The sequence below is a fragment of the Apteryx rowi genome, unplaced genomic scaffold (assembly GCF_003343035.1).
Source record: "Apteryx rowi isolate R43461 unplaced genomic scaffold, aptRow1 scaffold_400, whole genome shotgun sequence".
Lineage (NCBI taxonomy): Eukaryota > Metazoa > Chordata > Aves > Apterygiformes > Apterygidae > Apteryx > Apteryx rowi.
The window spans coordinates 246753-271745 of record NW_020450531.1 but is presented as its reverse complement, the minus strand read 5'-3'; the positions used below and the strand labels follow the sequence as shown (position 1 = coordinate 271745).

The window sequence follows — 24993 nt, the reverse complement described above, 5'->3', positions numbered from 1 at the left end:
GACAAGTGGAAACACCTTCAGCAATTGATATGGAGCTAAAAATCCCATACTATCAGCCTGCTAATCCACTGCTTTGCTTAAAACCCTTTCATTTTTATTCCTGTCAACTGCAGACCCCATTGAGGTCCATAATGAACATAAAATTCATTGATCATCAGATCCAAAGACAGTGCAACAGGACAGGAATGTGAGGTGTCTCTTCCCCAGAGTCTGGGTTTCTAGCCCAGATTTGGGCCTGTTGTCCATGCCAGGAGCATCCTGACTGTGAAAGGGTTCCTGCTGGACCTGCAAGCAGAGCTGACAGGACCCCACAGAGAGCACCATCCCAAATCAGCTTTGAGACTGGTGATGGAAAAACCCGAAGACAAACTTTGTAGAAAAAACAGAGTACTTGCCATTACAGTACCCAGAGGCTTTTTTGTAAAGCTTCCAGATCACTTTACAAATAGCCACTCATACCAGTCTTACAACAGCGACTGGAGACAAGTGAAAATTATTATTTCCATTTCATGGTAGCTAAGAAAGATGGACCAAGGCAGAAGGAGGTTATGGAGCTTGTCCAAAATAACATGACAACATTTGAAGTCAGGACCAAATACAGGAAACAAAAGAGTGTACTGCTTGAGTTCTGGAGAATGAATATACAGGACAGATGGGGTCATTTAGAAAGACATACTGACCTCTACACTATTTCAGTTAACAGGAAAGGTTGAGAAATACAATAAATTAAAAAACTAAAGCTTACTTGGTGGAAGAGGCTCATCGATAGTTGGGTAGTGATGATGGTCAGGCCTCAGAGAAGGAAGCTGGCTGACTGGCTGAGAATTATGGAGTAAAGGGCAATCACCTATGGACAAGATATTCAAGACATTCACAGTCATTCACTGTTTTCACAACGTGGTTTAAAAAATGTGCTACTGTAAAACGAGATTAATTTTTTAAAAAGGTTAGCCTAGTGTTGTACTAGCAGCTCTTATTATTTCTGTTTCCAGGCACTATTTTAATAACCACTCACATGCCAAGGAATCATTAAAATAATGCAGTCAAGGATCTGGTCTTGGGTTTCAGTCAACGCTAAACTATTATGGGCCAGATTCTGGACTCATTTACTCCAGACACACAAGTGTAAGCGAGAGAAGAATCAGGCTTGATCTCTGAGAAGTACTGTATAAGTGCAACCAAACTCAAGCTTCTGCAGAAATTGGGCAGGAACGTGCAAAATCCATTCCAACTTTTAACTCACCCCATCAGAGGAATGTGAGGCTAAAAGTTGCCTTTGAAGCTTTCTCTGCTTTTTAAAAAAGGCCTTATTTTAAAACAGATGAACAGATGTATATGTGAACTGAAGTGGCAGGATTTTGCAGTCCCTGCAGAGCAGAAGATCATTCCCTTCTATAGTCATTTTTCAAAATTCAACTGTCCATCTTGAGTGGGAAGAAGGAGAACGAGAGAAAGACCAGAAACAGGTAGGAGACAGGTGGTAGAAGAGGAGGATAAAAGATAGCGAGACAGAGTCAGGACCTGAGATAAAGAGGGAAGACCTGAAACAGAGAAGTGGGAAAAAAGAAGAGAAGGAGACACACAATAGACAGGGCAGAGGAAGTTTTTAAACACCAATATTGTATATATGCCTGTATATCCAAATATGAAATAATGGAACCTAAGCAAATTTCCAATCTGATGTTCTGTTGATGGCAACAAGTAATGTAAGATTCAGTCAATGTTTACAGAATCCTTTAAGAAACTAAGAAGTTTACTGTAAGGATGAAAAACTATTCTTAATCCTAGAATTAACCATGAGAATGAGGAACCTGCAAGTTAACACTCCACAGGTTTCAGAATTCAGATCTCTTCCTGATCTTCTTTAAAACCTTAGAAATCAGGACTATTTATCCTACTAATGGACACATTTTCATGTTGTATGATAACAGTTGTTCACTACAATCTCCAGCTCCAGATGAATCTGTATTATAGAGATACAATCTAAGTTACATAAATATAACATTTATATGCATCAAAAAGATGCGAGTTAGGGAAAAACTGTTTAATGTTTCTGATATCACCAGAAAATTACAGAAAGATACTTTAAAATTCAGAACAGACTATTCAGCTGAGGCAAACTCACTGTATGCTGGCTGGTTTAGCTATCTTTAATGTCAGGATCTTAACATCCTAAGAATAAGCATTCTATAAAAAATAACATCTAGCTATCAAACGGTAAAATAAACAGTTACCTAAAATGTATATCTGTTTTTCCGAGGCCTTTGCGAATAGCTAGAGGGCAGAAGCCAATTTTGAGTACAACTGTAAAAAAAATCTCACACCATCTAAAAGTGAGAAAAATCACTTACATAAAAACACTCCCTCTTCTAGGTGTTCTGACGATACCATTTGGCCTCTTAAATATCTTCATTAAACTACTTGTGTATAGGCATATCTCACAGTCATATGTGCTGCATGTTTTGAACAGACAGCAGAATTACATACGTTATTACTCAGTGCTAGAAGCCCATCTCTGATATCCTTAGAGATCGTGCTTTTACTACAGGTGTTGTAGCACCAACTACCACATCATCTATCTGTGTTTCTTTACTTACCTCACCATAATTGACTCTCCCCTAGTCAAGATAGTTACGCCAAGCCAGCGGAAGCATGGTAGTATCAGTCACCTGGAGCGGATGGAGGTGACCACATCTACTGTATTTGTAATAGCCACCAAAAAACAATGTGAACATTTACTAAAGCACCCAGCTGATATCAAGAGTACTAAGCAGCTGTGCTGCCCTTCAGATATATTCTCTCTCGGCTAATCAAAGCGAAGCCACTGTGAACCCTGCAGAGCCCTTTATACGAGCTCAAGGGACAAAACCTGGAGCTGCACAGAATTCATATGCAGAACATACCCTCCCTCCAAATCCCCTCTCACAAGTACACACATCCCAAAATAACCATTAAATCTGTAAGCACAGTCTCATGCACACACACACACACACTTGTGCCCCCCATAGGCATACATGCAAATAAATGCTGTCCACACACAAAGAAAGAACCTCGCCTGCAAGAAAGAAGGTCCATCTCACTGTGGCTTTCTCTGCCTCTGTGTAGTTCTGAGAATTTGATTCTTTGGGCTCAATTCCGCTCTGCAGAGCAAACAATTGTCTAGACATCGCCAWCTAGAAAGTCCTTACACGGTCTAGTGTAAGGACACCCTACAACCTTTCTGTTTCTGCCAGAGTAGGGCCTGTGACAGTGGAAGGTGAGCAGAAATGAAGTGGGAATGGAGGAGGAAAAGGTGGAAAGCTGCTTTGGTTGGGGCTTCCAGTGATCCCCAAATATGTCATCCTCTTGGCGACATTTTAATTTGATGTCACTCTGTCAGGCAACAGATGGTTCAGGATTTAGGAATGCAAAGACTACCTCTTGACCTTGCTGCACACTCCTCAGCTGTAGCTGAGGCTTTTACTTCTTCAGACTGAGAAAAACAGTAAACAAGCTGGAGAAGAGATGAGTGACAAAATCCGACTCTAATGCAACTCCACTGTGTAACATGAGTTACTGAAGGGAAGAATTTAATGTAAGGGTTTGAAACGTTTGGGGAAAAAACAGTACCTAAACTACAAAGACAAACAATGATAATCTTAAATATCTTATATCTCTAGAGAAAGTGAAGGATATGAGAACTTCAGTTGATATAGTTACATTTACCAAGCATCTGAGGAAAAAAAAAAACTCTGCTGAGGTGTCCTGTAGTTTGTGAAATCTGAAGTAGATTTGTTTACTATTCAGGGAATTGGAGAAAACAGGGAGAGAATAGGGTTTGTAAGAGGCAGCTGTTTTCTAACTAGAAAACATTTGCATTTCTCCATGCTTATGACTGTGTATGGCTACCAATCATATACACATCCTGGCTCAGATCTTTAGCTAGAATATATCAGCATGTCTGCCCCTTCACAAGCACAAGTCAGTCCTCTCACTGACTATCAGAGACATGGCAGTACACTGGATATGTGAAATGGAACAATCCCAGGAAATAAGGAATGGGTTGGTGGATGTGAGAATGCTGATCTTCCACATAACTACAGGAACTAATCTCAATTTTATAATGATGCATGTATATCTACAGCAAACTGTATATGCAGAACCCCATCCAAATTATTTGGTTTTGCTGGGATTTTCAAGGACAGGCTCAATTATCCAACTGTCCCTGATATCTGGTCCAGCTCGCAAACCCCAAATTTGTATGAAATAAACTGTGAGCTATCTGAAACCTCAATTATCTGATGCCTTCCGTGACATCCAGATAATTAGGGCTGCTCAGCGCATCGATTCTCAGGATCTAACCTTCTCTTCTGCTGCTTGGCCCTGCTATTGGAGTGTCTAGACCCTCTGTGGCTCTTTGTGGATTCCCACCATGAGCTACTAGTTCATCTGGCCACTGGGAGGAGCCATCCACTTGCTCCCTGTCCAGCTCAGGGCTCTGTACTGAATCTGTCACTGACTCAAAAGCACTGTTCTCCTCTTCCTCATCATCCTGTGAGGAAAAGACCGTGCTCTCAGAAATCTTTGCACTGTCGACAGAGGAGAAGCGGGTATGGCTGGAGAAGCGATTGTTACTGTCATAGCAGGAGGTGCTGTAGCAAGAGGTGCTGTAACAGGAGGTGCTATAGCAGGAGGTGCTGTAGCAAGAGGGGCTGTAGCAAGAGGCGTCGCACGCCTCGCATTCATTGTCCCCATTGGGCCTGGAGCTTGACTCGCTCTCGCTCCCTGTCCTGGGGTGTTCCCCATCCAACAGCCCTTCATTTAAGTCAGAGTGTTGCTCGGCCAAAGTCCCAGGAGGCACCGTGTCCTGGCTGAAGTTCTCTTCAGCCTCGTTCTCCAGAGGAGGCTCTGCTGCCACTGTCTCACTCTCACTGACTGTCTCCTTCTCCAACGCCTCCTTGACTGTGGACTCCTCATCATTTTCCCCACTATTACCACCATCTTGCTCTTCTTCCCCATCACTGCTCATCTGTGCTGAGGGCAGGCTGTGGAGCAGGTTGTGGATCCGTATGTAGTGTGTGCGAGGGGTTTCTGGCTCACCACAAGCTGAAGCTATGACTGTCTCAAGTTCAGACACAGGCAGGGAGCAAGGCCTGTTTTTCCTCTTTGCTGTGGTCCTTAGTTGTAGCTTGTTGTCTTCATCCTCCTGGGCTGAAGCCCCTTCTTCTTTCTGACTCTTCTCTAGATCCTTGTCAGCATGTACATCTGCACTCACCTCATCAATATCTAATGTTTCTATGCTGGTCAAGACTCCACCATCTCCCTGAGAACCAAAATTGACTTTATTATTTTCCCTAACTTCAGTCTCAGGAGGAGACATGCAAGCCAGCAGAGCCAGTTGCTCCGTGAGGTCCGTAGCACTCAAAGAAGGCAGCACTTCTCCTGGGTTGGATTCCAAGGGCTCAGGAATTGGCACCGCATCAACCTCCCCATCTCCTGCTAGTTCTTCATTTAAGCTGTTCTGGTTGCCTTCCCCAGGTGGTTTGACAGCCCCTGGGCTATCGATATTGTTCACACTGTATCCATTTAGCTGTTCTGGAGCTGTACTTTTTGAGGTCACTGTGTTGATGCATGGAGGCTCACCGAGGCTTTCCTCTGTGGGGTTGTTCACAGGGCTTTCCTGGAGGTCAGCTGGCTCAGGATCTGCACTAATGGAGACCTCTTCATCATCTGTGTGAGACAGGAAAAGAAATTACTTACTCCTTTAGCAAGAACTGTTGTCTAAACCAGGGGCATAGTTGCAGGGGCACAGGCATCCACAGCAATCCGAGGAAATTAAAAGCATAAATTACAGTGTGAAAGAAGGGACAACTAAGCAACTATCAAGACATGCTTTTTTTTGCTACGCATTCTTTTTACAATAGATTTAACAAATATGAGGTTTAATCCCTGGTGGTAATCTGTATGCATCACCTTGTCCTCCTTGCAACATGACCTGAAGGTAATACCTTCCTGAAACTCTTCTGAGTCAACTGGCATGGGAAAGGATATCATAAGAAGAACAAGAAAACCTTCCGCAAGGTTTTAATGACATTACTCCTGCCATGCTGAAGCTACCAGGATTCCACAACAGAGAACTTAAAAAACAAAAAAACAAAAACAACAACAACAAAAAACCCTTTCACACCTCTGAAAGGTGAAAACCTTTCCAAAACATCCTCGGACATGACCCTCATCTGTCCCACCTCCTCCCAGATGACAGACAACCTGGGCTCTTTTCAGTCCACTCACCAAACAGTCAAAGGACAGGAGATGGGGTTTCCCAGCAAGGGGCAGGTCATATTTTCCAACTACTAACAGAACTGTTGATTTCCAAAGTTCCCCTAAAAGGGCACTACCACAGAGAGGCAAAAGGTCCCTGGGCAACACTATTAGATTTTCACATGAAAATCAAAGTTCAGGCTGACATCATGAGAGTGACTTCCTAATAACTACAAGAGAATATAAATCAAAATCAAACCAAACCAAAAGGGATGGAAGGAGGGAAGGAATAATTTTCTTTTATTTTTACTCTTTTTCAGTAAAAATAATCAAAATAAGAATATTCCAATCATCTCTCCTATGACATTCTCTATTTTTCCTTTACAGAGTGCTTAGATGCAGATGACTCTGCTAGTAGCAGTCTTTCCAGCACTTCCTTGGGAAAAATGATAGAGAAGCAGACGGGACCTTAGTCTTCTACCTTCTTCACTCTAACTTACATGGCAGAACATCTGAAGCAGCCAAGAAGCAAGTGATATGAGACATCAGTAGCTCTGAGACCTAAGGGGAAGCGGGGGAGAAATTGTGACTCACGATGCCTCCTGTGGCAGGGCACTTTATGCATTTTCCCTTGGTCATGACTGTGCCTGAAGTCCCAGAGCAGCCAGGAATGAATTCAGATTTCTATGGAGAAAGGAATGCAAAGCAAAAACCAGATCCGGACAAATAACAGGTTAAAACCAAGAATTACCTGGATGGATGGAAGAAGTTATCTCAAATCGAAACTGCAGCTGGCCACTGACATGATCTGTAGGAAGCCTGCGACCCAGAGTGTAGCTTACAACCCTGTCCCTGAAAGAAAACAAATCTTGTCTCAACAGATTATAACCTACCCAATGTCTACTGTGCATAGATAAAGCTGCTGAATTCTGCAAAAATACATAATGATTTTCAAAGGGTATTCAAACCAGCCATGAGGGCATGTTGACTTGCATACGAGAGAACGAATGGCAGAGAAGGAGAGGACAATGTCTTCAATTACAATGGAAGAGCTGAGTCAGTGAATAAGACAGGCTTTTGCGATACACACGCACATATGTATATATAGAGGGATAACGGTGGGAATGGAACTTCTGCAGTATGGGTATGAAAATATCAATATGGGAAGCAAACAAGTCCCACTGCAGCTACTGTAAGAAGACTTTACTACCCTGCTGATCTGACCATATCTACCCCTCTGCAGAACCTTGCATTTCTGTATTTCCTTCCCTTTGCCTTTTGTATAAAATTCAAGCTTTCCTGTTCTTGCTTTCAAAAGCCTGTACAGGCTAGTTCCCACTTACCATCTTCTCTGTTCAATCTGCTTGAATGACTACTCTTCATCTTTTTCTACCCCTCTTACCTCTATGAAGCTGAAATATCAGGAGAACACCTTCCTGACAAGGTTGATCAATGACTCCATTCTGTCCTTGTGCAGGTCCCTCCCTTTGCCACACTTCATCCACCCCTCAGAACAGAATGAAACTATAGAAGAGATTAACTTCCCAGCTGCCCAAAACGAGGCTGAATCAATGTTTGTAAAGCATTTTTTGAGTGCAGAGGGTTCACTAAACAGTAATATTTATACAACTTTTGAAGAAACATAGTTCACTTTCAGGTGGGCCCATTGTATTTGCTAGGATAGTTTCACATGCATTGGAAACTCGCATAAATGAGACAATCTCAAGATTGTATATTATTCTTCTGAACTTGTGTATAAGCTCTTCATTGAACTTCTCTGCTATTTAAAAGCCACTATGGTATTAAAACTAAGCCAGATCTAGGTGCAGGCTGGAGGCACTGCTCTCAGCCATGTCCTTAGAAAGACAGTGTTTACAACGAGAAAGTAAAATAGGAAAATATAATCAGAAGGGATTCCCTCATGTTAAGGGAAGCCAAAGATACCAGTTATGGGGCTCTACCTTGCCCAAGCTGTTCTTTTCCATCTGCTTTATGAAGAGCCACTCTATCTCCCCTACTTGAGAAACAGGGAGGTAGTTTAGTGGTAAATTCAGCTGTCAAAATCACAGCCAGCTTCTGAACCAGCTGTTAAAAAACACTTCCAACAAGCTCATCTTCCTGCTGCTCTGCGGAATTGAGATCCAATTTTCAGAAATGCTTTCTTGGGATCTGCATTGCCCATGCTCTCCTCAGTAGATGGCTCCTTGGCTCCTTCTCTCCTTGCTCCTCAAGGTCTAAACCTTAAAGTCTGAAGCCACCTTTTTGGCTTTGTCTACACACTACCTGCCCTCCTCAAATTGATTTGTGTCAATTTGGCAGCACACACCTTTCTAGGACATCCATACAAAGGGGAAGCAGGGCAGGGCAGCTGAGCTGAAGTGAACTGGTTATTCCCTGGCAGCAGGGAAGGACAGAAAGATTTAGTTACACATGTGACATATATATTTTTATAGTATTTTCACTGTTCAGAAATTAAAGTAAGAGGGGAGGAACAGATCTGGCATGATTTTAACCCATAGGTAATTCCCTGAAACATGAAAACAGCCTGTTGATAATATTAGAACAATATTCAAATTGAAAATATTGCACTCTCCAGATTCGCGGCCATGATACATACAAAACAATTTATTTCTTAATTGCCAGCTCTCATGTTTCAAAACACAATGGATAACCTTATAGAGTAAATTCATTGGCTGGCCCACAGTCCTATAAATTCTAATTAAGATCACCAATATCATTCATGAGACCACTGTCAGTTTAATAAATCCCACTCAACAACATCATAATATCACTATAACGATATACCAAAACATCATAATATCACTATAATGATATGCCACTAAAGACTTCAATTGCCTTTTCAAAATGGCAGCATACTCCATAAACAATGCAAAGTAGCATGAGCAGGGAATTTACCCTATAGCATGTCTCTCCAAGAGGCGCTGAACCGGCATAGAAAGTTTTCCGAGGAAGCGCTTGATGATCGGTCGGCTCTTTGCAAATTTGTCCTTTACTTCTACTTCCAGGACATCAGTGGGCAGGGAGACAAAGCTGAACTGCTGTAATAAAGGAAGAACACAGAACATGAAGTTGGTAGCTGGGCCATGACAGCATACTGTTGCCAGCACCTGATTGACCTGTGGGACTCTCTGGCTCTTTCTCAGGACAAAAGCAGTCCTTGGCACCCAAGGCATAGGCCTGCAAAATAAAAAGAGTTGGCCTCAAAGCAGGCAAGTGAAAGCACCCTATAGAAGCCATGTAATGCTGCAGCATCAGGCTTGGGGAATGCAGGAATTTTATTTATTCATGCCATATTTGCATCTAAAGACTCTAAACAAGGGTTGCTTGTGGTAAGGACAGTACACCTCTGGAAATCTAACATTCTCTGCCATAGCAATGATTATTGATCTAAATATAATTGGCCAGATACTGGAGATTTTTTTTTAAACAAAATCCTAATAACTTTAATTGCCTTGGAGAAAATAGCTGCATGGAAGTACAAGTGAACTGGCAGACTGGAGAGATGTTTAGTTGGCAATTCCCTCCAAGTGAAATTAGTGGGAGCTTTTCTATTGTCATCTGTAGAAGAATATAAGACTATTATTTCCAAAACTCTGCTTTAGTAAGCATCCAAAAATAATGGTAGCAGCTTGCCCATAAATTATTTTTCACATGCTTTTGACTCTGATTAATGGTGATGAATTCATCATCTAACCCTTACAGCACTCACTTTATCTAAAGAACAGGCACAGTGGCATCATAGCATCTCCCAGCTCTGAGCTGGCAGGCCAGCTGCTAGACATGCCTGATCAGGCTCTCAGCACCACTTCTGATTTCTACTTTGGCAACATTTTTTGTAAAGGCTCCTCTGTACCACGAATTTCAATGTTGATATCAACTCATTGGCCACAAAAGTCAGTCAGAGGTATTACTATCCTATTATTTTGGTTGACTGACAAAGTCTGCTTGTATAAAACTGAAATTCTGGTGTCTGGCTTTAACTTGCAACACTGCAAGAAAGCCTGGATCACCTAAAACAGCCATCTCAGTTACATCAGCGGTTACTTCAGTCACTTCGTAACAGACAGAGCAAAGTTAGTGGAAATAGTGGAATTTATGCCAAAAACCCACCATCCACAAAAGAACATTTTAAGACTGCAAGTGTTTCTGTGTAAACATTCTAAAACATAATCAAAGCAGTAAGCAAGGCTTTTTTTTTAGTAACCAGAACTGAAATTTATTACACATGCTTTGTGAGCATATGTTATTGAGCTATTTATTTCTACTTACTGCAAGCTAAGGCCGAAGAACACCTCCTTCAACCAGTTAGGAATTATTTGTGCCCTGCCAGAGTCCTCTCTGCATTTGACTGGCTATTTGTGACACTTCAGCTGTGAGGCACACCTTAGCTATTGAGAACTGTGGATCTAGCGAGGTGAAGGGCACACAGCCCACGGTTTACAGATAAAAAGTCTTGAAACCTCTCCCTCTCTTGCTCATACCTGCCCCATTTAGAAAGGAAAAAGCCTGAAAATACTGTTCATCTGGATCAATCTCCTGACCTGGTTTGCAGCATGACCCCACAGAGAGCTAAACCAGAAGGTAAGCCACAGCACAGGCAACCGTAACAAATGATACAGGGGAAGATAGCAATGGGAACACCTAAAATGGCACTGAGCACTTTGAAACATGTAACCACCACCTCAGCTGATCTGCTTTTAAGATCACCTATTTTTATTTGTAAATAATGTTTCAATAAGCTTTTGGAGAATGTATACATGCAAACCTGAGGTAGAAACAAGGAGAATGATATTTCAGTTCTAAGCACAAAGTTGTCCATGTGTAGAGTATAGCTTCCAAGCATAGGAGCATCAGGGCACTTGGAGATTATGGATCTCCCCATAGGTAGACCAAAGCTCTACTTAGGAGTAATAGTGAAAAGCAAATGTATTAGCTAACTTGRACTTGCCTGCTCCTAGATTGGCTAATTTCAATACAGTCTGGGAGCTGGCAGTATGGGTCACTGAATCCTTTTTCCAAGCAGATCTGCTATTATTAGGACATCATCAGTCAGAAAAGGACATCTCTACTACAGTGTGTCTGTAGTGGGATAACTATAAGTCTGCTGTTTGCCTACAGCTGAAAGGTCAGTACTGAACTGGAAGACTTCTGTAGTAAGTGAATCTTGAGATGGATGAAATAATTTTCTAGCTTTCCCAGTGCCAAAGACAATATTCCCAACAGAGTAATGCTCTGGATTATTGAGGCCTGGAGTTAAGCCTTAAATTGTTTGCTCTACTGAATCAAGATTTGATTTTCAGAAATGCTGAGTCCAAACAGCTTCAAATGAAATCACTATGAGTGGGATATGCTACTAATCAGGCCCTGAAAAAATGTAAATAATCAAAGAAAGACAATTAAAGTAACAGCTAAAGCATTATTTTCTTCTCATTTTCTACATCTTCTGCAACAGATTACCAAAAAAGCTAAACCATACTAAGGGGAGAACATTAATTCCCCATGTATATTGAAAGTCACCTTATAAAAATAATTTGTTATTATTATTAACAGCAGTATTTTACCTGCTAACCCCCTTGGGCAACTGCTACTTCATGGCACTTACAAGGCAAGCAGAAGAAAGGAATTAATTTGTAACTCAGTGAGGTTATTGTAATGTATTGCAGTTTGTTATTTAATGAATTCTCCATTACAATGCTGTTGACACCTATCGTGTAAAAAAAAMCTGTGCGGGGTAAAACATGAACACACACATGTAAAGACTGAACAGTCCACAAGTAGAAAGTAAAACCTAAGCTAATGATCTGCACCTTCCTACATCATTAATTTTTTGTCATGTGGTGMAACTGGGGTAAATTAGAATCTGCATGGACATTTGTTTCTGTAACGTTGGGGGGAACCAAGCCTGATGATTCCCTTCTTGCATAAGATACTGACATTATGCAAGTATGCGTACCAGCACCTGAGCAGAGAGTTTTGACGCATGGAGGAAGGTGTGTTGGAATCAACCTAGGGAAACACGTCTGTTTCCCAGGACAGCTGTGTCACGCAGATGTAAAAAACTGATGTTCCATATACTTGGCAAAATCAAATTGTGTTCTGAGTGCATCATCTGCCAGTCCTGTTGCATCTCAGGATATGCAAGACTGCCTTATGGCCAGACTCCTGGTCCATGATCACAGATCCCAAATGCTTCTGCTAGCAGCACATTTTGATACTTTAAAACAGTAGTATTTTGAAAGCAAAATTACGCCTTTAAGACCTGAAGCATTCTGTGTAGCAGAGCTCAGAGGATTTGCCATTTGGAAACAACTGCAGTTTGAGACCAAAACTGAAGGCAGCGAAATGGGTTTGGAGACAGCTTGTAAAACAGTGATAATTTTATGCAACTCAGTTTTTCATTATCTAAGCATTTGCTGCTGCTGTTATTCCCACCCAGTTTAATTCTTGATGGACAGGATTTTTCAAAGACAATCCCTGACTGTGGATGCCTCAGGTTTAGGCCATCCAACATGACAAACCCTAAGGAATCCTTGCTTGCAGAACATGCTGGGCACTTGCCTTTAAAAAAATGAATCCTACCAAAACATGTAGGTTTGAGAACTTGAAAATCATTTTCAAAAATCACCAATCATTTTTGAAAACATGTAGGTTCTTGTGATATTCAGAGATAGGACTATCTTCTTTGGATGAAGAAGCTAATCACTATCAAGCCCTAATTTTTCTCTCTTCCTTCACTTCTCTTCTATTCTGACAAGTGCCAGCCCCTTTGCCTTAGCCATGAAACACTGGCTGCATTTCCACTGTTCAAGGCTTGGCCTTTAACATCTCATCCATCTGCAACAGAAAGGACCCTGAATTTCATGGTCTTCTCTAATATAATTAATGTAACAGAGCAGTAATGTAATACTGCTGTAATAAATGTTTTGTTCTTTGCCTAATATTTGCTAACTGTCACACAGCAACAGCCAGTTTGTGCACTGAAAAYGACAGCATAAACTTCCTATCTGTAAGTTTTAAAAAAAAGACACTGATTATGAATTCTGCAGTACCCTTGGGTTAACACTGAGTGATGTTGTGATGAATAATTCATTCCAAGGAGGGACGAGAAAAAGAGGCTATGTGATCACAACTTGAAATAAAAACTGACTCTCTTCTAGATGAGGAAAGCTGATGTTTGTGTCCACAAACTACACCACTGATAACATCAGCTAGAAGGGAAGCATTTTAAGAATAAGTCCGCTGCCATTTTTTGATGTTACTGTCACTTTTTTACTTCAAGTCTTCCATTATTTGGAAGCTCAATAGATTTTTATGACTGTCAATCCTTACAGCCAGATTCCTGTATTTTTTGCAGCTGGTATTGGCTACCTTCCATTTTCTTTCACCATCTAAGAGAGTAATCTTTAAGTTGTATATTTTCACTAGAGCCATGGCTCATTTTCTGTAATTTTTTTGTTTGGTTGGTTGTCGATCTTTTTTTTCCTTTTCCTGTTCCTTTTTGGCAGCATAATGGCTGCATCTATGTTACTGCATAAGAAAACTCCAAGGTGGAGGCTGTAGCTAAATTGACTGTCAATTTTAATTGCAGGACTACCTGCCGGCCTGGATCTGAGGTAGCCCAGATGCAGTCAGCCCTAGGGGGGCTCGCAGGTGAGCTCTGTGCTCTGCAATGCCCCTCATGGCTCACTCGCCTGCCACCTGGGCACTCTACCTCTCATCTGGCAATTGCTATCCTAGTTGTCCCCCTGTGGTGATCTCAAGAGACTATTGTTGAGCAAACAATAAAGCTAGGGACCTTTCTAGAAGGCCCTTAACACTATCTGTTGTAAGGACAGATGAGATGTGTAAATTTTCTCAAGTCTGAGGCCAGGCTATTTACAGAAGCATTAGAGATAGCAAGTTCATGAGTGCCTGGTCTTCAGGCTGCTTTTGTGACTCACAGTCTCCAGACCAAGAAGCCAATTTGCATTTTTCTGTCAGCTATGAAAAGAAGCCTGGAGGATCCTTTTCCCCACTCAAATTCAGAACTGGCAGATATTATGATAATTTGATTAATGGATTTGAAACAACAAGATCTGGTTCAAAGCACATGGAAGCAAAGGGGAGGAAAAAGGTTTACATGGATGAAGACTTTACAACAGTCCCATAGGATAGCAGAAAATAGTATCTTGCAGGAGCAAGTTTACCCAGTGTAACCACACAGCTCTGAAATCCTCATGATATCTATATCAAATCTGTATCACCCATGACAACCCTTATTCCCAATATCTCCTCTGCCAATCACCATGATTCGAATTGTGTCATCCAGGAAAAATATATCTGCATTTTCAAATTCATATTTCTGCTCAGAGCCCCTAGCTAAGGAACTGTGGGCAAAGGCAAATGAGGAAGGATTGCTTTCCCTCATAAGTGGTGGAGCCATGTCAGATATTTGTGTTCCCAGCACTACCTCAAGATTAGGTCCACTGAAGGTGTCTAGAAACTGATTATGAGCATGACGTTCACCTCTCAGAAGGGATGTTTCTATCAAAAAGCTTTTACAAACAGGTTAAGAAAATCAGCTTTTAAAAAAAAAAGTAGGCGCTTGGTCAGAATGTCTGTTGTGAACTGAATCTATCTTAAGCAGTCCATTTTTAGATTCTTGCTAATAAAAGGAAGAACCTACTCTTGCTTTCCTTGATGTTGCTGGAAGCTGAGTTAGACAATAATTGCTGGGAACCTACTGAAGCAGTCAGCTTACAAAACATAAACATGCAAAACAATTAGAAATTCCCCACTGATGTTTTTTTTCCTGGCAACTATGAGCCACAGCACTATTTCAGCTTTTCCAACAGCAAATGCAACCTTTTACAGAATTTTTTTCTTTCTGCTTTTGCCCCCAGCAGGACACTGTATTACACATCTGGAAAAATTCCTTTAATTTCCATCAAAGACATGTCCTATGCACCTATGTAATTCAACTGCTCTGTAACAAATATTTTCATTAAGATTAGAAGATTCCAAATGAGGTCAAGACATTTTATTAGAACACAGCAGATATAAAGACTAAAAAGGACTTTTCTTTCTGATAATGTTTCTCAAATACCCCTCCTTTGCTTTAATACCTTACACCATGGCCGTACTTCACAGGACTGTATATCTAGGAAGGGTGAGAAAATTTTTTTTTACAGGTTTTCATACATTTAGAGGATGAATACTATATACGGGCTTTGTGGTTTTTGCTGGAATGTGAAATAAAAGATTTGTAGAGGGTCAGGTATAAAAATGTTACTATCTATGTATCTTTAGGGGACTTACTGGATTTTGAAACGGCAGGAATCTTTTTTTCTGCAAGAGTAGGGGCCTGAGGAGATTCCAAACTGTGCCAAGCTTTTTGCAAAAGTCAAGTTCCCTGAACTGCAACAGCTAGTGCAAACTCTGAAAGACTGGTCAAGAAATTCATGGAACCTGCTGGAATCCAAAGACAGTAAAGTTTACATTGAAACTAACTGTAAAAGGGTGTACTCAAGTTTACAAAAATAGGCTTTTTCTTCAGTCAAAGAACAAAGTGAAAATAACATTTCTGGCAGTTTTTGAAAAAGTTACATCAGAACATCAGGATTCAAAAGAGTTAGGTTCTCCAGCTGTCCAGAGGTCAACCAAACTTGGAATGGCTGCATGGATGTGATCTTTCTGTTGCTGTGGTCAGATTTTGTCTGCTCTCTTTGTACTTCAGTACCAACATACTCAAAGAAAGTCAGAGATTTCAACATAAATGCAAACCTGTCTATAAAAAACAGCTATAGCTTCAAGGCTAAAGCCCCACTCAAGAAAAGGGCTTTGTCTAATGACTGATTATGTATTTGTTTGGATAACAGCAGAAAAGAGGGCACAGGGGAAGGAGAGTCCACAGAAACTTTATGTGATGGCTCAAACCTGATGTTTCTACTGGATTTCTTAAAGAAATTCATGTAAAATGCTTTATAAGAAATGAGTGGTAGATGGATCCTTAAAAGATAACACAGGACCCAAAGTTTATAGTTGATCTGCAGTGGCTAGTGGATGGATGGATAACAAACAAGAAATTAAACTTGTATTCTCTGATTAGCCCAACCCGGTAATTACTCACCATGTTGTTTTAGTCACAGTGCATCACTCTGCATGTGACATCAACTACCACTTGGTACCAAATGGCTCTTAGAACCTGAGATGATACATGACACAGCACACTCCACAGAGGACATGGCAGATTGACTCAACAAAACTACCAAGAAATTATCATTAAGAGCAACCTGTTTCTCACAGGTTTTCTCTACAAACAGTGTCAGACCCCAACTCATCTGCGTGGTGGATCAGCTGTCCCTTTGTCTGAGCCTTACTGGCTAGGGATGAGATGGTTCCTGTTTATAGGTTAGATGCAGATGAATGGAGATCATGGACTTCCCCCATCATGAGGAACCCCACTGGAATAATGGGGTGAGCAACTAGCCACCCCGTGCCTGGCCCTGGAAGACTCCCAGTTTGGAAAACCCACAGAGTTAGTGGCTTTGGAAGAGAGTGCAGGAAAGCTCTAGGTGCTGAGCTCGAGAGAGGGAGAAGACCTTTTCATTGTCCTCTAGATAATTTTAAGTTCTGTTGAAAGAAATGGTTAGCTGTCGGGGTTATTTCTGAAAGGAAACTATGCACTGAAAATCGGAACAAAAGAATGATTAAAGATCCCTGGGATACTGAGGAAAGATAGCATGTGCCATGAGCAGCTGTATGGAAGCCTTATGGAAGCTGATGTTTTCTGATCAGTGGAATATACAGGCTATGTCTACATTAGCAAGTCATGCGGTGCTATAGGAACAGATCTGGACAGCAAAAAAGCTGGTGCTGTGGACCTGATGACCACATCCAGACATGCTGCAAGGGTTTTATTATGCACTAACTCCACTAAATCCAGTCCCCGGGATTGAACTCTCAGTATCGGTTGAAAAATGTTAGGTGCACACCTGGAGCACATCACTTGGCTTAGTTTCATCTGAAAATAATCCAGTCCACGTGTTTTGAGACTGCTTAGTAGCAAGTCATGAAGAGAACCACATCAACATCTGTGAGCTAAACGATGTACCATCAGTTTTGGCTCTAGTCAGTAGTAAGTCATTAGGATTCTCCTCTCATTTGCACAGATTTTACATAGTCAGCTCCTATAGATTAACACTGACAAAGACATAGATCAAAATCAAAGATATGCAGCATCAGCTGACTTGTTCATCCTCTCACACCAACTCAGCAACCTAAATATAGATTTGAATTTACACTGCTGCTGTCATCTTGGAGCTAGATCTGAAAACACTGTTGTAAATGCCACTGAAGAGGTTTCAGACTGTAATCTGCTTTTTAGTCCCTGTTTTCTCCCAGTCCCAAGAATGGTTTTGCATATACAGATGATTCATTTTCTTAACATGAATAGATCACATGGGGATTTTGTACATGACTTACATACGGTGAAGAATGAAGGCACATGCTAATGCTGTCCCAGCAGAATACATATGTATCCATTTATAGGATAATATGACTATTTTCAGAGTTCAAGAATAATTTTCATAGAAAGTCATGTGATAATGAGGATTAATTCCTACTTTTTTATTTTTTACCAGTATTATTTGCATCCCTGAATATGGATTGTTAAAAGCTATCATAGTGATCAGCTCAATAAAACTAAGGAAGCTGTTGAAATGAACAAATATGTCCACTTAGACTGATTAGACAGAGTTAGTACAAGTTCAGTCATTTAAAAACAGTCAATATAACTGGTGGAAGTAGGTAAATCAAAACAGAGGTGACAGAAAGAATTAGGCTCTTGATTTGGAGTTGAATAAGTGATATAATTAAATAGAAATTATATTTGTGATAGCTATCATGCCACAGGGACAATATGAGCAGAAGTAAATCTTAAAAGGCTGTAAATTACTTTTGATGGATGAAGACAGATTTAGTCTTTTAGCTGAATATTTCATTAGTGGGTTTTTCGTTTCAAATGCTCCAGTGAACCAATTACATTCTTAATGCACTCGCCACTCTCCATCTCTATTATTCTGCTCCCCATTCAAAAACCTCCCGTACATGTCACTATTGTCCCATACAACACTACTTGTCTGAATGACTGGATAAGCTCGTGGGGAACTCCAGTTTCTTAAGTTTGCTATGGTATTCATTAATAATAACCCAAAACATTGCAATGTCACTACTATAGGGCACAGGGCTCCACCGCTGCTGAAAGCTGGGGCACACCTACAAATAGTCTGAGAGTCCATTGCCCTGGGATCCAACAGTGACCACAGAGCGCCAGAGCCAACATGGTACCTTATTCAGGCATAGCACAATGTTTCTTACACTGTAATAAAAGGGGTGCACATAAGTATGTGCTGCTGTTCTGAGGTCTGATCCAGCTCTTTCTACTGAATTCCTTAAAAGTTGGATTGGGTCTTCAGTGAGTTGCTTTCCTAGATTTTCCTTCAGAACCGCTCTCTCTCGCTCTAATTGAAACAGAGGGGAGAAAAAAGTTCCTTCCTATTTATTTCACGTGTTCTTTAAACTTCAGAGTTACTGATTAATAAGGTCATCATAAATTCTTCTCCAATAGCTTAAAATAGTCCTGCAAGACGTCTTTTTATTAATGGCAAATTTCAGCACTAAGACATTAGAAACTTTTTCAGACTATTTGTAGGGGAAAAGAGACTGGAAAAATCAAGTCCAAACAACTGCTCCAAAGAGCCAGTTAGGATTCTTCCTCCCTCACATATTGTCTAAAAATTTGTTAGTACAGCGTAGAAAATATTCGAAGATTCTCATGAGCACTAAAATACATGACTAGCAAGACTGATACAGTCTTCCAGGTGCAAGCTGCAACTATAATGTATTTCTTCTAGAAGAATATACTATAATGATCTAGTTTCTTTTTCTCACCTTAATCCATTCTTGAAGGAACTGAAGTTGTCTTGGGCCTTCACATTTCAACCATCACCAGATATTCAAAAAACTGCAGCTTCAAAATCACAGCTTTTCTGTACAGTTGAGCTATATTTAACACTTTGCTTTGAAGTATGTGCAGAAATGCTATACAGCAAAGCTACCACTCACAAGGCTTCACCTAGTTCTAAAGAAGCCTTTGGCATAACTCACACTGAATTCAGGATCTGGATTTCACTGGGCCCATGTTGGACTTAGGCTTAGGTGTAAAGGCCTGTTTCTGCAGCTGATTCTTTTGCATTTGCCAGTGAAGGGGGGGGGAAAGGTTACCTAAGTTAAATAATAAAGCAAATAGTTCAATCAGTGAGATACTCCTGTTGCTTTTTTTCAGCTTGAACTTTTGGTGAAATCGGGCAATAATTTTGTGAGACCACAGTGTTATGGTCAGCCCCTAGCACTCTCAGTACTGGATCAAAATCAGACCAAAACCAACCTGCTTCTAGTTTAAATTCACAGTCTTGATCCAAATATATTAAAGCCCCTAGAATGGTTTTTGTTTGTACTGGAAAGATTCATCCTTGAACAAGTATCCTTTGCACCACTCTAGTTTTGTGTGACATCATGTATCACCCATGTTATCTGCAGCCAACATAAAGCCGCAASAGAAGCATGGAGCTAGCATAAACCCCATATTGTATGCTCTAGCTATTTTGACAAAATGTCCATCAGATCCCATCCTGCTCGGTGATCTGTCACAGGCAGGTCCAGATTTTATGATCACAGAATCAGTGGTTGAGTTATAAATCTGCAGCATAAGAAAAGGAGTCACAAACTGGCACTTAGACTGCCAATTGCATTCATATCATGTTGACACTCTTGCAGCCAGCATCCAAACCCCATGCTTCTAGTGCTGACAACTGTTTTCACTACAGAAGCCCTCACTCCCCAAATGGCCTCCCTCTGGCCTTCCGATGGCCTGCTCATAGCCCCCGACTCCTTCCTTCTTCTGATTTTGTGTTGAAGAGGCAGATTATGTGAGAATTTATTCAAGTATTTTTGAAAGGTCGCAGGTTGTCTGAGGTGACAAGAGAGCGAGGTGACAGAGAGTAAAGCTATACATGGGAAAATAMCATACTTCCATTTATCAGATCTGACACATTAACTAAGATCCGTTAAGTGCTCTTGCAACAGAGTATTGAATGCCTCTGCCTATACAGATCAGTTTGTTCATCAGTGAAATGCAGCTGTCTTCAGAGTGATGAAGCAGCCACCCAAAACATTATTTTGTGCCTCAGCTACAAATTAACAGTATTTGTAACGGGACAGGTAAAGAAAGAAACAGGAAGCTGAAGGTGCAAAGAGTTGAGATGGTTTGTATCGTAGTGAAGGTCTCACACTTTGAGGAAATCAACTCTTCCAGAACTAGAATTTCCAGAGTCACCTAACAGATAACACTTCCCGCTACTTTAAATACATGGGTAGCTGCAACAGCCAAATTTTATAGTCCTCTCACTGCCTGTTTCTCGAGGCTCTCTCTCCACTCATTAGTAAATAAACAAAAAATTAAAAAGCAGTTAGCTAAAACAAACTACTACAGTTAAGAGGAATATCATAAGTGTGTCTAAGGGAAAACCCAGATAGCCTGAAGTACTCCACTTACAAAAATCACTGAGAGAATTTGCTAACCAGCTTGAGGTGCATAAACTACTTAAACCAGTTTGCTTTGTTGCTTATGATCCCTAATTGCTCAAAATCGTTTAAAGAAATAAAAATAAATATCTTGGCACTGAAAATTTTGACACTCAAATAAGCTAACACTTATCAAATTAGGCAGTCGAGGGTCTCTATTACACTCAAATTTTGTAGCCAGATCTGTACTGATTGCCTGAACTATCACTTTACTCCTTACTGACAAATAAAATCTCGTTAAAGAGAATATGACAAGAAACAATATGCAAATAGTGTCATTATTCTAATAGCAATATTAGAAGAGATATGATCAATATTCACCTTTCCCAATTCTACTAGACAAACAAAATATTTGGGAAAAGAACACTTCCTTCACATATTTTTGTTGCATTTTACCTCAAGTTAACATGGTAGGACAACGGGCCTGTTACACTCTTGCAGTTTTGTGAACTGCCAGAGAGATGTCTGCTTAAGGTATGTATGGGCATTACATGGAACCTTACTCTGACCCCAAAACAGTTCAAATCAGGCAAAGCTCCACTGAAGTCAAATGGTGACCTGCTGGGGCATTTTTGGTCTCTGACACCAGCATGCCTGGATGGGAGGCACAGCAGACACAGCCACTTTCATTTGCCTCACACAGAGCCCTGTTCCACGTGTCAAAATGTCACACACTACTCTTACCTCTTTGTAAGAAATTTCCATTTGCTTACATCCTCTTGTATAAAAAGCACTACAAAACAGATCAACCAAATAGCTCTGATTCAGGATAACTTGTGCTGAACAGTATTTGAATGGCTTGTGAAATGAAGAAGATCATCAATATTACATTTGACATGGATGAAAAAATTGACTGAGGTATCATGGTGCTACTAGAGTGTTATTATAAAGCAGGTGGTTATTATGCAAATAGAACAACCTAGTAAGTATATGAGGGGTAGTATCAGAGTGTATTAACATAAGCAAGTAAATGAATCATTTTCTCTTAGTCTGTAGGATTTTGTTTTGGTGGGGAGTCCCTACAAAACTGAAGCAACTCTTTTACTTCTGAATTTGCTGAAAGGTAATCAAGAGCATAAACAATAGATTCCAGTGTTCAGATATTTCTATTGAACGAACCGTTTTATTTCCCTATTCCAGACTTTGTCAAGTAAGTTTAGCAGCCATATATCATTCAATTAAAAAAAGACCATCTGGCTTCTACTGACAGGTAGAGATTGTATAGTGACAGAAAATCTTAGGAAAGAATCATCCTTCTGAAATAATTCATTGCCTAAAATATTTTTTGGTGAAAAAACCTAGTGACTGATCCATTTAATAAAATAGCTGTGATTCCTCAATGATTTTCACTTCATAAATTCACATCCATCAGTGTAAAGGGTGGGCAGAAGAATAACTACCACCACAATTCAGCAAGAGTTTGTAGTCTTCCTCCTTCCCTTGCCACATAAAGGGACAAAGCAGAAGAAAACTGCTCTGCAGAAAAGAAATCAACATATGCTTTTCAGTGCTTAAAAAAAAAAAAAAAAGACTTCAGACCAGCTGATGTATGTAGATCGCAATCCAAGTGCATGCAGTTAACATCCCCATATCAGTTGGAGAGAAAGTAGAAACTGGACATGTGAATAACGACTCTGTTGTTTTAGACTCCTTAGCCACTAACAGGCTAACAACAGAAAAGGAGAAGCAGTGTGCTCACATGCAATCAAGAAAACCACAGGGTTGAACGGAGGAGCTGGAAGCCAGCTGTGCTCTTTTGCTTTCCTATGTCTGCAATTAGGTCATTTCATTGTTTCTCCTTTTCTCACTGCAAAATGCTGTTGGAAAACAAATGTCAGCCCACAAACTCAGCSATCCTGCATGGCTTGAGGAGAAGAGACCCCTGACATTTTGTCAGGGTCACATTCTTACTCTTTGACTTTTTATCCTCCAGCAATGCAAAAGGATCCTACAGTGAGAGCAAGCTGCATTGGCTGGGAGTTTTCTTTGTTAAGAGCAGTACTGAGTGCATCTAAAAATCCTGTTCTCCGCCTCCCCCAGTACAGCCCATACGTCCCCCTCTGAATGAGGGCAGCTTGTGTGCCACCTCAGCAGTTAACTTCTGGCTGCTACAGTGTGGTGGGACCATAGCCATATCCTGTGTCCTGCTTTGAGTGTCAACTCCTGGCATCTACACCGTCTGCCAACGCACATGCACTGAATGAGACACACACACAGCAAGTTTCCCCCTTATGGTTTCTCACCTCTAGGCCTGTGTCTTTTGCACTTTATTGAAACATCTCTGTCAACTCCCTGCTCCTTCACGTCAGTTCCGGCTCCTCAGCTTGACCTGGGATCCCTCAGCTTGACCTGGGATCCCTCAGCCAAATATATCTGATGCTTGGAGCAAGAGAGAAGTTGCAGCTGGGCAGATGTTTCATGACAGGGCCTTCCACTTAATTAAGTCCTGCTAAAAGGTACATTTCTTGGACTATCTATGAGATGTGCTCCCACTCACCATATAACCTCCTCTGCATTGGCTCACATGTTGCATAACCCCATGTGCTACCTAACTTCTAGACCATCCTCTGCAAGGAAGGAGCATTCAGTGATGTTTCTCCCATCTTTTTCCACTCATGCTTCCACAACTATGCAGTTTGACCTAATTATCCCTAAACTACTTTGCAATTTGCATTTAATTTGAATAATTTTATATAGTCTATTTATTTATTTTTACTCTTTCCTGAAATGGAGATATTGGTCTGACAGGGAACAACAGTAAATCACACCCTTTGTGTCAGTCTCCTTTAATTCTGAAGATACTTCTCATCTTTTGTTGTCTGTTGCCATTTCGGGTGTAATTTAAAAACAGCAGGCAACAATTGAACTCTCAGATCTCATTAATACCTACTAAGCCCTTTCTACAAGGAGCAGCAGACTACAGAGTATATCTTCAAGGTGATAGGCAAACGTGCCAAAGTTGCCTTCAATTTATATTACCACTGGCATTTTTCAATCACACACACAGATTCTTTTTATTTGATGCTGTATTTACTCTGCTTCACCTAATGTCTCCTCTCCTTGTAAAAACACTCTGATAATCTAGCAGCAGCATTTCTAACTATGCGAGTTTATTTTTCAGTTCTGGATTATGCCTACCTTCAACAATTAACAACTTGATAAATTACATCCCTGAAATAGAACACATACTTCAGGGAAAGAAAGTTTTATCTAAAATTCATCTTTGTAGCAAATTAAGCCTTTTACATTAAAACAAGATGTCATGAACTGCACATCAATTGCAGTTAGGTCAACGACTACTTAGCCAAGAAAGGATTTCACAAGAAACTCATGGGATATTGCTAGAGTCATTTCCATGTTTTAAGAAAAGGTCTCTCACACACACAAACCACTTACCTCTCCTTGCCAGATAGGATTAACAGTATTACACATGATCTTAGATCTCTTCTCCTGTCCATGATGAGGAAGTGCTGGGAAGATGCTATGCTTTCCAGGCTGGATGGAAATCTTCAGATAAGGATCTGGATTGAAAAACATTCCTTTCTTCAGACCAAAAGCCTGGAAATCTGAAAGAAGGTAAATAATCTGATTATTTTTCACATTCCTGTTAGCCCTCTGGAAGGTCAGGAGAACTAGACACGGAACTGGTGAGGAATTCAAACAATGTGGCAGAAATATAAAAAAACCTCATGTTTCTTGTGAGGCAGTTTAAAGCCAAACCATAATAATCCAGTAGTATAGAATTTACAAAGCATTATATAAGGAAATTGCAAATTTTACAACCCAATTGTGCAGGGAAATGTGGCTCTACATCAATATTTATACAACTAAATAAAAGCGATCTGCTGATTTTTCTAAGGAACTGAGCACTTGCTCAGCCTGACTCCAGTGACAGGATTGCTCTGAAAAAGAGATCCATTCATCTAATCATATAGACATGGCATTAGGTACCCAATGTATGTCACCTAGGTTTTAATTTTCTGTTTCTATGAAATTTAGCTGTTAGACCATTTTCTACAGGGAAAATCATTTTACTTCTTTTTTTTCCCCCACTTTAAAATGTTTCCTTCCCTACATGGGTTAGCTTTGCTGGGACTAACTTTGGAAAAC

At 40.6% G+C, this 24993-nt stretch overlaps 1 protein-coding gene across 1 annotated transcript in view; it reads right to left on the bottom strand.

Moving 5' to 3' along the window:
* HECW1 (HECT, C2 and WW domain containing E3 ubiquitin protein ligase 1) overlaps nucleotides 1-24993 on the bottom strand; it is a 269616-nt gene that overhangs the window by 68951 nt on the left and 175672 nt on the right. The window contains exons 6-10 of the mRNA XM_026075287.1: nucleotides 24280-24449; nucleotides 9157-9299; nucleotides 6992-7092; nucleotides 4342-5709; nucleotides 746-847 (exon numbers count right to left, since the gene is read on the bottom strand). Coding sequence (XP_025931072.1) covers nucleotides 746-847; nucleotides 4342-5709; nucleotides 6992-7092; nucleotides 9157-9299; nucleotides 24280-24449 — 1884 coding nt within the window. The remainder of the gene's footprint in view (nucleotides 1-745; nucleotides 848-4341; nucleotides 5710-6991; nucleotides 7093-9156; nucleotides 9300-24279; nucleotides 24450-24993) is intronic.